Raw genomic sequence first — 16,234 nt, forward strand, 5'->3', positions numbered from 1 at the left:
GGAAGATCCCACATGCCCCGGAGCGACTAGGCCCGTGAGCCACAACTACTGAGCCTGCGCATCTGGAGCCTGTGCTCCGCAACAAGAGAGGCCGCGATAGTGAGAGGCCCGCGCACCGCGATGAAGAGTGGCCCCTGCTTGCCGCAGCTGGAGAAAGCCCTTGCACAGAAACGAAGACCCAACACAGCCAAAATAATAATAATAATATTCCGGTGGGGGTTGGGGGGAGGGGGGAGGGGGGAGGGGGGAGGGGGGAGGGGGGGAGGGGAAAAGGGTGAAGAGGGGGAGGTGGCCGGGGAAAGGGGTGGGGGCTTGGCGGGGGCATCCGGCGGAGCTGGGGTCCCCGGACTCCGTCCGGAGGAAGCGAGACTGAGCCCGCTCGGGCAGTCGGAGGGAACGGGACGGGACCGGCGGGCGGGCGGGCGGGCTCGCCCTCTCGGTGACTGCGCCGTCCGGGCCCGTCCTGCCTGGCCGCAGGTGCCCCTGGATGAGGCCGCCCCGCGCGCCCCGACCGGTCTTATAATCAATGGATAAAGTGGGGAAAATGTGGAATAACTTCAAATACAGGTGTCAGAATCTCTTCAGTCATGAGGGAGGAAGCCATAGTGAAAATGTGGATATGAACTCCAACAGATGTTTGTCTGTCAGAGACAAAAACATCTGTATAGGAGACTCAGCTCCTCAGCAACAAAGCAGTCCCTTAAGAGAAAATGTTGCCTTACAACTGGGGTTAAGCCCTTCGAAGAATTCTTCGAGGAGAAACCAAAACTGTGCCACTGAAATTCCTCAGATAGTTGAAATAAGCATTGAAAAGGATAATGACTCATGTGTCACCCCAGGAATAAGACTTGCAAGAAGAGATTCCTACTCTCGACATGCTCCTTGGGGTGAGAAGAAGAAACATTCCTGTTCTACAAAGACACAGAGTTCACTGGATACTGATAAAAAGTTTGGTAGAACTCGAAGTGGACTTCAAAGGAGAGAGAGGTGATACGGTGTAAGCTCTGTGCACGACATGGACAGCGTTTCCAGCAGAGCCGTAGGAAGTCGCTCTCTGAGACAGAGGTTGCAGGATACTGTGGGCTTGTGTTTTCCCATGAGAACTTACAACAAGCAGTCAAAGCCCCTCTTTTCTAATAAAAGAAAAATACACCTTTCTGAATTAATGCTTGAGAAATGCCCTTTTCCTGCTGGCTCGGATTTGGCCCAAAAATGGCATTTGATTAAACAGCATACAGCCCCTGTGAGCCCATATTCAACATTTTTTGATACATTTGATCCATCCTTGGTTTCTACAGAAGATGAAGAAGATAGGCTTCGAGAGAGAAGGCGGCTTAGTATTGAAGAAGGGGTTGACCCCCCTCCCAACGCACAAATACATACGTTTGAAGCCACTGCACAGGTTAACCCGTTATATAAACTGGGACCAAAGTTAGCTCCTGGAATGACTGAAATAAATGGGGACAATTCTGCAATTCCACAAGCTAACTGTGACTCTGAAGAGGACACAACCACGCTATGTTTGCAGTCGCGGAGGCAGAAGCAACGTCAGGTATCTGGAGACAGCCATGCCCACGTTAGCAGACAGGGAGCTTGGAAAGTCCATACACAGATTGATTACATACACTGCCTCGTGCCGGATTTGCTTCAGATCACAGGTAATCCCTGTTACTGGGGAGTGATGGACTGTTACGAAGCAGAAGCCCTTCTGGAAGGGAAACCTGAAGGTACATTTTTGCTCAGGGACTCTGCGCAGGAGGACTACCTCTTCTCTGGGAGCTTCCGTCGCTACAACAGATCCCTGCATGCCCGAATTGAACAGTGGAATCACAACTTTAGTTTTGATGCTCACGACCCGTATGTGTTTCACTCCTCCACTGTAACAGGACTTTTGGAACATTACAAAGACCCCAGTTCTTGCATGTTTTTTGAACCATTGCTTACGATATCACTAAATAGGACTTTCCCTTTTAGCCTGCAGTACATCTGCCGTGCAGTCATCTGCAGATGCACTACGTATGATGGAATTGATGGGCTCCCTTTACCGTCAATGTTACAGGATTTTTTAAAAGAGTATCATTATAAACAAAAAGAGTTCGCTGGCTAGAACGAGAACCAGTCAAGGCAAAGTGAACCCTCCTGTCCCCAAAGGGCATTAACTAGATCTGCTTTTATGTGCATCTGGCAGTACACCTCTAGCAAGCACACATATCAGTGTTAGGTTTTTTTCAGCACAGTATGTAAGCTTAGTGTTAGTATTTGTCAGGGGCAATCTGCTGTTACTTACTCAGATAAACGTGGTGTCTATTGAGACAACAGAGGATACAGCTACAGGTGTTCAGTAAGGCTACAAAAACATTCTGCCGATTTAGCTGACAGTTTGGTTTTTAATGGCTGTGGTAACTGAGTGAAGCAACTCTGGGGCATTTGCTATGAAGAATTCTATTTCTTACTGAAGAACAAATTATTAATATTGGATGAGTATTTCAACAGCGTGACTAATGTCTGAAATTATTATTTTTTCTAAGAATTTTTCTATAACCTTCCAAAAGTAGTGATGTTTGTAGTTACTATAAATTAAGCTTTGGAAGTCCAAAAAATAAAGACTGCCTTCCTTTCAGAAAAAAAATGCAATTTTCTGGCCACAAGGGCATAGTGCAGTTCACTTAAGTGTTGATATATTTTATAGTCAGTCTCCTTTTCTCTTCTGCAAAAGGCACTGTTAAGTAAACCAGGTTTTCTAAGTAGTAGTTCTTAAAATTTCAGACTTATGAAAAGTTGGTAGTAGAATTTTATTTAAGGCTTTAGGTATTCATTTTTTAATGAGTGCTTTAACATAACACATTGGGAATAGCTGCTGCAAAGTAGGCCTGCGTGTGATTTTTTTAAGTTGACATGTGCAGTCAAATCGCTGATTCATTAAAGGTGGATCTTTTTCTATGCCCGTGATGAGTTTGTGAACCGTGAAGAAAATGAGACTAAAAGATACCCAAACAAGTCAGATAATACTACAGTGGTTGCTGATTGTTGAGATTATTGTTAAACTGTAATTCATAATTTGGATGGCAGTATTTATCTCTTTGTTGTAAAGTCTCATAGCTGAATTGCTTAAGTACAAGTTATAGAATTTCAGTGCACTTAATTTTTAATGGAAAATCTTAAACCTAAATTGCTGATTTAAAAGGTACTGTACAACCATTGTATCTGTAAATAACTTTACTTAGCACCTTTTTGTCACTTAGAATAGTATGCAATACTACTTCAGTGAGCTATTTTGGAAGTAATACCAAGTTCTAGTGTTTGCTTCTTAGTATTGGACTGAATTTACAGTTCCGTCCTGGACATTTTGCACTAAAGTAGTCGAATCCATTCTTCTGTCTTTTTGTTAACGTGCTCTGTACCACTGGTGAGTGCTCCTTAGTTTCCTTACCTGCTGCTACAGAAAGTTCTTTTACATCCCAATGACTATCGCCAAGGCCACAAAAAAGAAAAGCTATATTTGTATGCAACACTAACCCTTTGACTGCTAATGTATGTTTCCGCTTGCTGTGCCTTGTTACGGCTGCTTTTTTGTGCTAATAAAGTACGTTTGGTGTTCTCCTTGTAAAAAAAAAAAAAATAATAATAATAATAATAAATTAATTAAAAAAATATATAGTCAGCCCCTCTCTCTTTAAAAAATAAAAAATCAGAGAAATGTATATAATCCGAGAAATGTAATGCATAGAAATATCATATCACCATGTCATGCACCAGGAATGAACATAGGTTGTAGGTCAATTATATTTCAAAAACAAACAAGCAAACAAACTCATAGTAAAAAAGATCAGATTTGTGGTTACCAGAGTCGGGGAGGAGGACTGGATAAAGGCAGTCAAAAGGTACAAACTTCCAGTTAGAAAAATAAGTACTAGGGATGTAATGTACAACATGATAAATATAATTAACACTGTTGTATGTTATATAAGAAAGTTAAGAGAGTAAATGCTAAGAGTTCTCTTCACAAGAAAAAACAATTTTTTCCTTTTCTTTATTTTGTATCTACATTAGATGATAATGTTCCCTAACCTTGTTGTGGTAATCATTTCATGATATATGTAAGTCAAATCGTTATACATACACCTTAAACTTACACAGCGCTGTATGTCAATTAAGTCTTGATAAAACTGGAAAGAAAAAAATCATAGAAATCTATATATGTAATTCACAACATAATAGAATTAAAAATAAAAATATGATTCTCTCAATTGATGTAGAAATAGTATTTGACCTCCATTTATGATGACATATTTTTAAAAATATTCTTATCAAAGTAGGAAGCCAGTCAACTTTTTTAACTTTTTAAAGGTAATATCACAAGAACCTATAGCAACATTATATTTAATGGAGAATTTTAGGTATTTTCCCTATAAAACTGGGAGCAAGAAAAGGAAGTCACCATTAGCAATACAATTTTTAACACAGTACTAGAAGTCCTAGCCAACACAATAAGGAAAGAAATGAGGACATAAGAGAAATAAGATATTCTGAAAAAGAAACAAAAATTGTCATTATTTGCAGACAGATGTAAAAGAGAATTCAGCAAGTTTAGAGGGTTCAAGATCAATAATAAAAATCTACAGGATTTTAATATCATAAAGATGTCAGTTCTCCCCCACATTAATCTATAAATTCAATAAAATCTCATTCAAAATATCAGCTGGAATTTTGAGAAACTCTATAAACATTTGAGATCTTATATGAAAAATTAAAGACCCACAAATATTTAAGACAACCCTGAAAAAAAGAAGTTTAAATGATAGAAGCAGAGAGTTACTCTATCAGATATTAAAAATAGTCCTAACGCCATAGCAATAAAAACAAGGTGATATTGGCACAAGAACAAAATATGGACAATGGAACAGCATTGCTCCATTGAGAACAATGGTAGTTGAGAGAGAGAGCCATGTATGTATGAGAACTTAATGCACGATAAAGATGGCAGCACAAATGAAAATGGAAAGAATGCTGTTTACTGAGTAACGCTGGGGCAAGTAGCTCAGCACATAGAGAAAACTAAAACTGGATCTCTACTTAATATCTCATTCAAAGCTGGAAAGTGGATGGATTAAAGATTTCAATGTAAACAGTATATTTATAGAAGTTAAGCAGAAAAAAACTGTAGGAGAATATCTATGTAGCCTGAGTGTGAAGGATTTCTTAAACAAAACTTCCAAAGCACAAATTATGACCAAAAAAAAAGTTTTCCATGAAAATTAAATATTTTTCTCTTCAACAAAGGGTATCACAAAGTTAATAAAGAGATAATAAATTAGGAGAATATGTTTCCAACATCTCAACCCCTCCCAAAAAAATTCCATCTGAAGTATGTAAGGAACTTCTGCAAGTCAACATTAAAATACACACACACGCGCGCACACACACACACACACACACACACACAATCAATTTGCAAATGGGCAAAGGATAGGAAAAGACAATTCACAGGGAGGAAACCTAAATGACCATCAAATATATGAAGCCATGCTCAAAATTAGTAGTAATCAGAAAACTGTAAATTAGAGCAACAACAAGATGTCATTTTATACCAATTAAAGTAGCAAGGATTAGAAAGCTGGTTAATGCCAGTGTTAGTGAAGGTGTGGGATCATAAGAACACTTGGTCTCTGTGCAAGGGTATTCAGTAAAGCATGGCTTGAGATGGTAAGCAGGTAGAGATCATCCAAGTGCCCATCAATGGGAGAGTGGATAGGCAAACTGTGGTATGATATTTATCAAGGGGCTAATATCATTAGTATGATATTCTTTGCCTAAATGAATGTATTTCATGCAATAAGTTAGAAGCAGTAGTGTTTATATACATATAATAATGTGGATGGATCTGAAAACACAGTTCTGCTACATATATAACATAATACAATTTATGTAAATTTAAAATACATGTGTACAAAACAATAATTTACATTTTAAGATAATACATCCAAGCAAAAAGATGCACATTAGACAGAATGGTTGCCTGTGGGCACAGAGAAGGAAATAGGGTAGGAGGAAATGAATGAATGGATAACCTTACGTGGACTGGTAGCAACCTACCATGAATGGAGGGATATGATTAACTTAACACTGATCAACAAAATTCGTAAATAAATAAGGATTCATAAGTACCTGTGTCAGATGGCATTCTTAAGGTAGATAAACAGTGAAGAGATAAGGCAGGGCAGTTAAGCATACAAGGCAAAATCAACTACATGTGGCAAAAAATGAAAGGTTGAAAAACTCTTGCTTTGATTAATGGTTCACACACTTGTCTGGTCTCCGGAACACTTTCTTCATCAAGGCTAGAGACTCTGACAAGCACCAGCCTCACCCACTTCTGCTTATTCTCATTGCTCTAAATCCTTTCTGAGAGCCTGGGAAGATGGGCACAACTTTTTCTGAGAGGCTGATGAAGACTACACAAGCAAATGGTGATTCATACCAGTAACATTATAAAGATCTGCCATGATCCCAAAATATTTCTCACCTTAATCCCAAATTACAAAATAAAGTTTTGAAATCCTAAAGTCTAAAGAGGAAGCAAAAAAAGGTAAAAGCTTTAATAGTGAAATTTGTGACACCAATGACTATTGCAATATTAAAAGAGCCTTATCCCTAGGTTTGGAGTCTAACTTTCCCAAGACTCTTATTTCTCTTTCCCCTTCCCCTCTGCCATGCCCTGACACATTCAGAAAACTAGGCAGGAAGCAAAACTTTTGTAACTTGTTTTTGCCTAAGAATAGCTTCCAGTGGACCTGTGCATTGCCAGGGTTTTATAGCACTTGAAGAGCTATCATCTCCACTGCTATGATGGCTGAGATCCTGGCATTGACATTTTCTCCCAGCTATCTCCTCCCCATTAAGGAAGCCCTTCAACTCCTGCTGTTCCCATGCTGATCCAGTCTTGAGTATGTATCACACTGCTCTGTTTCCCACAAGTCTAACCTATGTAGATTACCTGAGTCCCCTTGTCCTGTGGCTTCCAGTTGAGTTTGGCCAATCAGGAGCAATGGCAGAAGACTAGAGTGAGGGAGGAATTTCCCTAGTTCCCCTCCTGAAGGGTTGCCGTAGGCTGGCTGTGTTTCTGGAAATCTTAACTATAGTCAAACAACGCCCACCAGAAAAGTTGTTTGTCCCAAAGCTCAAGAAACCACTTGGTCTCCCCACTCCTTCAGATAGAGGGGTGGAACTGGAGCCCTACTGTTACTAGTTCCAGGGTAGTACACTGTCACTTATGGTTTTCCTACAGCCATACCTTTAAAAATGGTTCCTTTAATAAAAATCACCTAAAATTATTCTAATATAATCATGCCATCTATGCCCTACTACAACCAACCTGTTCCAAAAGGCTTAAAAATAAGTTCACCTTTCTTTAAGGACACTTTTTAGGATTCTGTAAACACTCAGAGTTTCCAATTTTGATGTTGATTAGAGGCTGTGAGCCAAAGTTATAAACAATATTGGTTCAAGACCCTGGTCTGGGATCACCCTAAATATGCTGAGGGGACCTTTGTGAATGACTAACCAAAGCTTTCCTCAATTTGTTCTCAGAGGTATCATAATCCCCTCTGGGACATTTTTAGTGGAGACTACCTTCTGTGCTTTTATAGGTTTCATTACAATTGTAACAGTTTTATGTTTCACTGTTAAGACTTGAATAAAACTTTACCCATGAAAAGTAAATCACTGCAAATCTCTAGACAAATGGAATGGTCTCGCATCATAATATTAATTTATATGGCATGCACGGAATAACTTTCACCTGCAGAGCATCTCCGATTAAAATGACTTACAGGGTTAAAGAATAGTTGGGGCAGGCTGAGAAGGAGCTAGTCTCGAAGACAGATGTACCAAATGGGTATGGATAAGCTAACACACTCCTGGGCAGCAGACAGCTTGGAGGTGAAATACCACAGCTGTTAACTGCTAGAGCAAAGAGTCTCAATTTAAGAAAGAAAATAAAGAAAAATCACCTGCCCACAGGGCCTGCACAAGGGGAGCTTAGAAGGCACAGTACAATGAATACAATTAGAATCACTCAAGAGAGCTGTGAAGTTTCATCTCATGCAACTTAGCCTTGTCTCCTAACTACACTGTAACTTAAGGCAAGGTATGGGGTGTTAATTTTTAATATACAGTCTTCTCACTGTATACCCAGCTCAGAGACACACAGTTGAGGGACAGATACACATAAGAGGCAGTGTTCAAGTGTACCTACAGGCCATTCGTTCAAAAAATGTGTCCTGCTATGTTCCTGGAACTGTCTGGGCACTGAGAAAGGAACAGTAAATACAACAGAGTTCCTACTCTCGCTAAACTTATATTCCAGTTGTCTGTGTTGTTGAGTGAGGTGGGGTAAAGAGAAATAGTAAATAATAAATATACAAAATGTCAGATAGTAGAAAGGATTAAGGAAAAAAAATGAGCCAACTGGGAATAATGGAGAATGCTATTTTAGAAAGTTTGGACAAGGATGCCAGTAGTTAGGAAAGATAGACAAATCAAGATAAGGTCCTCTCTGCTAAGGAAAGCATTCACATTTCTTAATAGAGTTGGGGCTAATTAAATAGTGTAGACTGGGTAACCACAAGTAGACCAGACTTTGGCCTCTCCTAAAATACCTCTTGCTACTGCAGAAGGCAGCCCAGCACCTATGGTGTCTTGAAAAGAACAGTGCACTGCCAGCACCATACCCCATGAGCCTGATTCTAGAAACTCTTTTGATCCTGAGATGCTGTGATGGATAAAGCTCTGTAGGAAGGGATCAAGAGGAAGGTAAGTGACAGGTACCAAGTGAGTCCAACAGGCTGTAAATCTGTCACAAGGGAAAAAAGGATAATAAGGGCTTCCTTGGTGGCGCAGTGGTTGAGAATCTGCCTGCCAATGCAGGGGACACGGGTTCGAGCCCTGGTCTGGGAAGATCCCACATGCCGCGGAGCAACTAGGCCCGTGAGCCATAATTACTGAGCCTGCGCGTCTGGAGCCTATGCTCCGCAACAAGAGAGGCCACGATAGTGAGAGGCCCGCACACCGCGATGAAGAGTGGCCCCCACCTGCCACAACTAGAGAAAGCCCTCGCACAGAAACGAAGACCCAACACAGCCAAAAATAATAAAATATAAATAAATAAATAAATTAAAAAAAAAAAAAAAAGGATAATAAGAGCTTACACAGTTTTCTCCCACTATCTGGAAGTAAAGTGTTGCTGTGAAACTTTTTCTATGTTGAAATGGCATAAAGTGAAGAAGCAATTACCTTAGGACACATCTTGCTAATGGATGCACAAAATAAACTGAGATAAAGTACAGATGCTTGCAGACACAGTTCAGAGCTTGGTGTCTTGTTGCTGAGATGCTGATTGTAGTTCCAGGGGAAGGACCTTGGCGGTGCCACTCTCCCTGCTTGGTGCACACTTTGCCTCTATAACAACTCTCTGAAAAACAAACCCTAAACGCTAATTTTGCATTTTGCCTTTTTTCATAAAAGTGAAAATCCTCTTTGGATTTCTTTATGTTAATGAAAACTGGTACTAATATAGCTCCTTCGTAAAAGCAAAGAGTGGCATAAAGGGAACTTTCAAAAAGTGGAGGATACCTGTATCTGCAAAGCTCTAGCCTCCAAGGAAATCCTGGTGATTTCCTTTTCAGATTGCCTTTTGAAGTAATTAAACATAAAGATATCCTTTGGGGGTACAGGGAAGCTAGCCTTGGCTTCAAGTCATAGATGGTAAAACTGAGACCCTGAGACCCTCACTAACTGTCTTATCTAAGGTTAACTATGACTAGCAGAGGCAAAACATAGGGTTGGGGTATTTGAGTACATTATTAAATGCGAAACACATACACACAACCAAGACTACTACAGGGAAAATGAAGGATTTCTGCCTGGACTGTTTAAAGTGATCACATGTACCCAATAATTATTTCCCTCTCCCCTTCACTATGCTTATAAGGTCTTGCCAGAGATCATTAATGCACATTTTGAGAGATGGTATGCCAGGGTTGAAAGTGCATAGGCCATTCAAAGGAACACATATATTACAAGAACACAGAAACTATATAAATATATAAGTACGTATACATGAACCGATTTGAATTGTTCCCTAAAGGAGTGGCTGGGCCTGAGTAAAAGAAGTAAAAGGCAATAAATAAGTAAACGTAGGCATGAAAACCAGTTTGGATTGAAGATAATAGTGTATATAATGAAAACAACGCTTGGTACCCAAGGTAAAAATCAAACAAGCATACACCCTGTCTATGAGAGTTGAGCAGACCTGTCTTGAATGTTGGCAAGTCCTTAACTTTTCTGAATCCCAATGTCCTACTCTGAAAACCAGGGATAATAATATAGACAGGCACATCATTTGTTTTCAAAAGTATGGCACATGAGAAGGACGTTATGGTAGACAGCACCCAGTTCTTACCAATATGCAGTTATCTTTTCCTTCCCAGGCACATGGAAGATTACAAATTTCAGCCACCTTAAAGTTTGCAAGATCATATCATCATATGGTAAGTGACTCAGGTAGAATTTTCAAAAGGCTCAAATTCTCCAGCTCCCCTCTTTCCCTTTGGTGGAGAGTTTAGAGGCCATGGGTTGACATGATAGGGGCCTAAAGACTGGAGCAGCCTGGATGGATGTATGGATGTATGGATGGATGGATGGATGCATAGGTGGATGGGTGGATGGGTGGGTGGGTGGGTGGGTGGAGGGGTGATTGGATGGATGGGGACAGCTTCCTGGATAGTTGCTGGGAATCATAGTAGATTTTGCAGGAGCAAGAAATAAATTTTTGCTGCTAAGCTCCTGAGATTTCGGGTTGTCTGTAACTGCAGCATAGTTTAATCTAACCTGATTTATACACATGTAGTAATCATTAGTATCCTTTCTCATATAGCCAGGAATGCCTGACCCCAGATCCTGCAGGACATGAATGCTAGGAGGATTCAAGCATTGACCTACTGGCCTTTTGAGCTTTTAATGTGAGGTTAGGGGCTGGGCATGAAGAGCTGGGAAGGAGAAATAAGCCATGATCACTACTGGGATTCAGAAAGCTCAGCTCATGAATCACTGTAAATCTGACTGGCCTGCCTCTGGGAGGGAGCTTACCCTAATCCTTGACACTCTTCCCTAGATCATCCAGCACCCTGTGCATTTTCTCCCAGGAGCCACTAAAGCCCAGAACAAATCCCCTTATGGGAAGCTTTTACAGTAGCCCTTTCCCTGCCTCTGAGTAATAGGAGCTGTCTGTTATCTCTAGCTGAAAAATTAAAGTATTACTTGGCCAAAGCCAAAAGGTAATACAATTCTATAACCCTGTGATTTCATCTATTACTTACTGTTTGGGGAGAAGACAATAAATAAAATATCTGCACATGTAATATCTCCTTTTCCCTCTGGGGACTCACGTAAGTTCCAAATTTCTAAAAAACCTCAGTGAAGCAATGTTTGCCAACAGTCCACCAGCTTCTTTATGACTCTGTCATTAACCTTTTCAACTTTCCAGTGTCTGTTTCTTGGGTCTGGCCACTTCTACTTAATAATGTTGGTACAAACTATTGCCATAGACTAAAATAACAGAATGGCATGTCTTCACACATAAGCAAATAGTGTGTCAGTCCCTGTGTAATTATAGGACTATGAAACGTCAAGAGTAGGCCATAAAATAAAGAGGGGTTATATGGATGACAATGTAAGTTCGAGGGAAACTGATCTTGGTCATTATATCTGGCAGCTGGTTCCCCACTCCAAGACCTCTCTGTTCACTCCGTCCCAGCTGTCTTCAGTAGAAAATGCAGAAGCCAAGAACTGTGCTGAGAGGAAGAATCAAAAATCAGGAGAACCGGGTCCTCACAGCCTTGCAACCTTCTGACCGTCAGAGGTTCCGGTTGCCCCAGAAAGAGTAAATGGATCTTGAGGATGTTGGGCAGCCCAGGTGGTGACAAATACTTGTTGTTAGGAAGTATAGCTTGTCTGTCACCTGCCATCTCCACCTCTCCTCACCTAGTGCTCTGGCTTGGGCTCGCTGCATCATTTCTATAATATGAGCCAGAGGAACACTAGGCCTCAGGCATTTTCATTTCTTAAAGACAATTCATGAAAAGTCATTAAGATTCCAGGTAACAGTAAACCTGGGGTGGTTCTTTTCAATGTAGTCTGCCCGGTCTTGATCTCTTGGTCCTTCTGCCTTCTCATTGCTCCCATCAAAACAGAAGAGGATTCTATAACCTTTTAAGTCTTTTACAACTTGACAAAAACACCTCATAATGATGCATTAGTTTCCCTAGGCAATTTAACCTCTTATCTTTAATTGTGGAATTAAGGATTTTATCTCCCATGAAAGGAATTTCAGGCACCGACAAAGCAGTGTGCAGGGTAGAGGTGGAAGGAAGCATCCTTGGGCTCCTAAAAACCACGCCCAGTCTTGGGGGACCCAGAGCAGATGCTACATCAGGAATGGAAGGTCAGAGGAGATGGCCTAAGTCAGAGAGCCCTGATTCTCCATGACTGCTCTGTTCCCTTGCTCACTTGGCTGTCCTCATGTGCATGTATCTGCGCTGCTCCCTAAGAAGCTATTTTCTGCAGTGGTTGCAAGGGGAAAAGTCTGGAATTGCTGGTTTCTTGCACTGCAGCCTCTGGGCCTGGAGCCAGAGGTGTCTGAGCCCTCTTCCCTGCCTTTGGTCTTCCCGGACTCATTCCCAGGCCCTGGGACTACACAGTCTTTCTGTCCCTTCCTCTCACCTCCCTTGAGCCACCATCAATGACCTGTTTGTGCTCCTTCACCAAGTTCCCCTCCGCCCCCCACGCTACTGCCACTTTCACTCTAGAAAGACTGTCCACTCCCTCCATGCACAGAGTTCTCTGCCTTGAAGAATTTAGCAAAGGGACACCTGGGAATGTGGGAGGAGAGAAGGAGCTGGAAACTTACTATTGCTCAATAAATACCAGTTCCAGAGGTAGGAGAGCCTAGGGGATCACAGAGGGAGCTTCAGCCATAGAAGGGTGAGTAGAAACAGCAGAGATATGGGACCTGATCTGGGATATTTACCACTTTCCCTGCCTGTGCAAGTCCTCGCACATGTTTGTGTATGTGTGTGTGTGTGCGTGCGTGCGTGTGTGTGTGTGAGAGAGAGAGAGAGAGAGAGAGAACATGAGGGTGTTGAGGGAAAATTGACATCTTTGACAATAATTACAGTTACCAAGAAACTTTAAAAGTGAGAAAAAGAACTGAAACTTTGGCTAGCTAAGAGTAATACTAATTACAGCCTTTATGCAAATTAAGTCTAATTATCATGCAACACAATAATAATATGTCTATCACTATAATGCGTCAGATTAATTTTTTTGTAAATTTTCCGTAACAATTCTGAGTTTTCTTCGTGTACTAGAGTTGTGGACGTAAAAGGACTGTAAATTAACAGAACTACATTGTCTTCTCAAGTCCTGTGCCCATATTTCTACATGGTTGCTTGTCTTTTTCCTTAATGGTTTTTAAATGGTCTTTATGCATTGAGGAGAGAATTCTTTTATCTATCACATGTGCTGCAAATATTTTTTCCAGTTGGGAATTTGTCTTTTAATTTTGAGGGTGTATTAGAGTATACAGAAGAAACTGGTCTGATTACAACCTTTATAATCATACTTCACGTGCTCACTTTCCAAGCAGCATACTCGCCTGCTCACAATTTTTTAAAAATATAGAAAAAGTACCCATTATAACCACCTGCTGAAGCCTGAAATTCCTTTGAACAGGAAATAATCTTTCATTCCACAATTAGAGATAAAATGTTTACAAATGCACAGGCCTTAGAGATAATACATTGGTGTGTTTCAGGTAAATGTGTATGATGACAACAGTCTTGCCTGTGTTTATGGGGTGGGTTTCATTTAGAAAGCGGTAGAGCATTCAGTGCCAGAATATGTGTGAGGAAGTGCAGCCACTAAGGAAAGTTCCAGAGACCAAGACTGACCACCTCCTAGAACCTTCCTTGACCCTCCAGGTCAGAGTTAGATGCCTCTTGCTTGCTGTCCCACAGCACTCGTGTGTGTCCTTGTCATATCCCACTGACCTCATAGCCATATGATGGCTGTTTACTTCTCCGTCTTGCCTTCTTCACTGTTAGGTGCTTGGAGGGCAGGGGTTGCACGTAACAAGCTCACCATCATATCCAGAGCACCATGCCTCATAGGTTCTTAATAAGCCTTCACTGCATGAATGAATAAAGGAATCAATAAATTAATAAACCAATGTTATTCTTTTCCTCGGGGCTTACGTGACTGGATCACTACCTCTGTCTTAGAAAGATGGGAAGGGACTGGATATTAAATGAGAAGACTCAAGCTGGGAAGATGATCTGCTACAGGATGACCAGCACTCTTGCAGGATCCAGCCCCAAAAGGCCCAGAAATAAATACCCCAAAGAACTCCACTCAAAGACCATGGCCTCCCTCCAAATTCAGATTCCAGTGTACCAAGGTAAATGTGGAGAATGCCTCCCCTCTCCCTTCCCAAGAGACACAGAGCTTCCTGAACCAGCTGAGATCCTCTAATGCCTCTGGGCTAAACCCTGAGGAAGGGGCAACTGGGTTTCTAGGAGCTTCCAGGAGGAAAAGAGTTCATGCAACAGGGGACCTTGTCTGAGCAGAGCTCCTTTAGTGCTCTCCTGGGTATTTTATGACTGATCTCACTTGAACCTCTTTAATTTCTTGGAAGTTAGCTGAGCTTTCAATCCTCCTTTAGCTGACCTCAGATAACACCACATCCTGCTCTCTGTTCCTGTGACCCTCTGCAACGGGTCTCAGAGCCCTTCTAGATGGTATAGGCCATGCCCAGCCCACCACCAGGGCTGACCTCTTTTCTGGCCTTCCTGGCAAGTTCAGCCTGACTGACCCTGGGTTCTGCCTAGTTCTGGTACCTTGTACAGACAGGCACTTCCCCATCCTTTGCCCCACGCTCTGTAAATAGACTCAAGCCCTGACCAAAGACCTTTGCCTGCTCATGCTGAAACCGCCCTGTGCAACGTCAGCTCTTCCTAGCCAGGTCTGTGCACGGTCATCACACTCTAGGGGTTGTTTGCTGTTCTAGTTTCTTCTTACCTCCAATTCTGTGTGTGCATCCCAACCTGCTTACCTCTGTTTGCAAACTCCTGTTGCCCATGTGCTTTAACTTGGGTTTCTAGGTTCCCATTGTCCTAGCATTGGGTTGGGCTCTGCCTCCTGTTTACTTGGTGATCGTTTCTCCTGAAAATCATCCAGCTACCTCTCAGAATTCAGGACTGAGCCCTGCCCTTGTAGCTGATAACTGCAGGCACCTTTAAATGGTGCCAAAGCACCCTCCCCACTGCACACTCCGTTCTTTGCTTCCAGTGGGCACCCTCCCGGTACTGCTCACCTGGTTCATCATTGTCCAGACCTGCAAAGAAGACAGAAGTACAACCACCACTTGTGCCACCTAAAAGATTTCTCTTGAGAAGCTCATTGGCAAAGCAGCCAAGTGCATGGATTCCCATCCTTTTCCCCTCCTAGGGAGAGGTTTCTGGGTGAAGTACAGGTGAGTACACCATGGAAAGGTATCCAGTAGAAAGAACCCATTCCCATAATGTTCTAAAAATGTACAGGAAATGGAGGGGGTGAGGGGTGTTGAGGAACATCTAGTTGACCGCATGACAGTGAGAGCTTTAGGACTGAAGGGATCAGCTGCTGCTATCAATCTATCCTTCCAAGGAGCTAACTCAGAGAGCTAATCCAGCTTCTGGCTAAGCTACTAAAAGCAGTGAAGACATCAGCCTCCAGGCTATCCAGATGTATCTCCCATCAAGCCCCTTCGTCATGCCTGGCTCACCGTCAGCCCCCATCCTCAACCTGGGTCCCCAGACTTGGTCACACAAGCCTATTCTCAGCCCTTATACAGATATCCATAGCCTGCTTCCCCCCTGGGCCCCAGCAGGATAAAAGGTTTACAAATGCATGGAGTTTTTAAGATGATACATTAGTGAGGTTCAGGCAAATGTGTTTGATAACAGAGTGTTCCCTATGTTTCTGGGAGGGGGTTTCACTTAGAAAGCAGTAGAAAATTCAGTGTCAGAATGGGTGGGGAAGTGAGGCCACCAAGAGAAGCCCTTGAGCTGCTCTAGACTTCTCAGTTTATTCCATCACAGGGACCCTGCCTGAGCCTCTTGAATCACTTTCTCAATCTCTT

At 42.0% G+C, this 16,234-nt stretch overlaps 1 protein-coding gene across 1 annotated transcript; it reads left to right on the forward strand.

Annotated features, from left to right (window-relative positions):
* The first annotated feature begins 398 nt into the window (after positions 1-398).
* On the forward strand, positions 399-2,133 carry LOC137761466 (suppressor of cytokine signaling 5-like). Its single transcript, XM_068538393.1, is given in 2 exon segments — positions 399-2,087; positions 2,090-2,133. Coding segments are annotated over 2 exon segments (1,605 nt in total). The 5' UTR covers positions 399-526.
* The last annotated feature ends 14,101 nt before the right edge of the window (positions 2,134-16,234 follow it).

This window comes from Eschrichtius robustus, chromosome 3 (genome assembly GCF_028021215.1).
Source record: "Eschrichtius robustus isolate mEscRob2 chromosome 3, mEscRob2.pri, whole genome shotgun sequence".
Lineage (NCBI taxonomy): Eukaryota > Metazoa > Chordata > Mammalia > Artiodactyla > Eschrichtiidae > Eschrichtius > Eschrichtius robustus.